This window comes from Camelina sativa, chromosome 8 (genome assembly GCF_000633955.1).
Source record: "Camelina sativa cultivar DH55 chromosome 8, Cs, whole genome shotgun sequence".
NCBI lineage: Eukaryota > Viridiplantae > Streptophyta > Magnoliopsida > Brassicales > Brassicaceae > Camelina > Camelina sativa.
The window spans coordinates 21,617,988-21,619,325 of record NC_025692.1 but is presented as its reverse complement, the minus strand read 5'-3'; the positions used below and the strand labels follow the sequence as shown (position 1 = coordinate 21,619,325).

At 37.2% G+C, this 1,338-nt stretch overlaps 1 protein-coding gene across 1 annotated transcript in view; it reads right to left on the bottom strand.

The window, feature by feature from the left end:
- The window catches only part of LOC104709796 (BEACH domain-containing protein A2-like), an 18,336-nt gene that overhangs the window by 15,683 nt on the left and 1,315 nt on the right, over positions 1-1,338 (bottom strand). The window contains 6 exon segments of the mRNA XM_019228818.1: positions 6-46; positions 145-210; positions 336-527; positions 700-813; positions 1,035-1,091; positions 1,180-1,315. Coding sequence (XP_019084363.1) covers positions 6-46; positions 145-210; positions 336-527; positions 700-813; positions 1,035-1,091; positions 1,180-1,315 — 606 coding nt within the window.

The window sequence follows — 1,338 nt, the reverse complement described above, 5'->3', positions numbered from 1 at the left end:
CATACTCTTCTAGTAAAATTAACCTAAGTCTCCTGATAACCAAATTCTTAATCACGGGAGACCTCGGATAGTGTGACAATAAGCATGAAATACACGAGAATTAATATTCCACAGTGAGGCTATCTACAAAATCTAATGGCATACCAGATGGTGTTTGCGTATGTAGCTTGCCGTGCTACCATTGTCATTGACAAGAAGTAGCCCAAGGATCTGACAGTGACAAGAAAGGGATTCACAAATGGAACTGTAAGCATCGCAACATACACATAAGTTTAAGTTTCAAAACACATTGCTCATTGCTCGATTTGTAGAAGAACAGGTGAGCAACAAATTACCTGCATTGCATGTCTGTGAAGCTGTATGTTATGTAATGAAACTAGGCCTTCTTTATATTGAGAAAGAGCCACGAGAGAACCATTGTAAACCATTTTGAAAAGCAGCTCAAAAGAGTCATCTTCAATCAAACTTTGTGCAGCAGAAGGATGGCTTGCCAATGCTTTCATGATATGGACAACATTCCCCACCACCTGTAAATAAATGGAGACGCATTAAAGTCTCAATCGATAAGGCATTGCAAAGTGTACACTTGGCCAGCATGAAACACATTTTAGAAAATTATGTTATACATGACTCTGACTAGAACCATTAAACAGAACCTCAAGTATCTAGCTTGGAGAGTACTACATCTGCCATCTTTACCTTTTCTTCAGCATTAACAGTTTTTTCACCTTCACTATATGTCAGAAGCGCATTGAGAATGTGTATTAGACAACATAATATCCCAGAATCCAATAGAGATTGTTTGTCGAAAGGCTGAAAGAAAACACATAAAAGGTTGAGTATATAAACCAACACAGTTTTTATTATATAAGCCATCAAAGAGCCAGCACCCTCAAAATTTTCTACTGCCTCGAAAGGTGAGCGTAACTACCAGTTAGCTATCAGATATTCAATCTCAATAACAAATTTTGGTATTATTTAAACGCATAGCTGAGTAAGGGAAAAACTAAAAGGCAAGTAAAAGTCAAAAGTACCCCAGATGCAAGGACTTCAACAGCAGTTAAAAGGTTTGCACCATGACTTGAACCCTCCTGCAGGAAAGAAACAAAACAAAATCATGGTTTACAGAGAAAGAATGTAACATGTCCTGATTCACTGTAATCAGAAGGAAAGGCAAACCTTGGTGACTTCAGAAAAAAACTTTAGTACTTTCTCAACATCCAATGATCTTGTCTTGCTGCTAATCTTTAACTTTTCAACATCTGTCACAAATGCTCTCCCAATGACGAAAGAGAATACATGTGTTTCTACTAAACTGCAATTGAAATAAAATTCCCA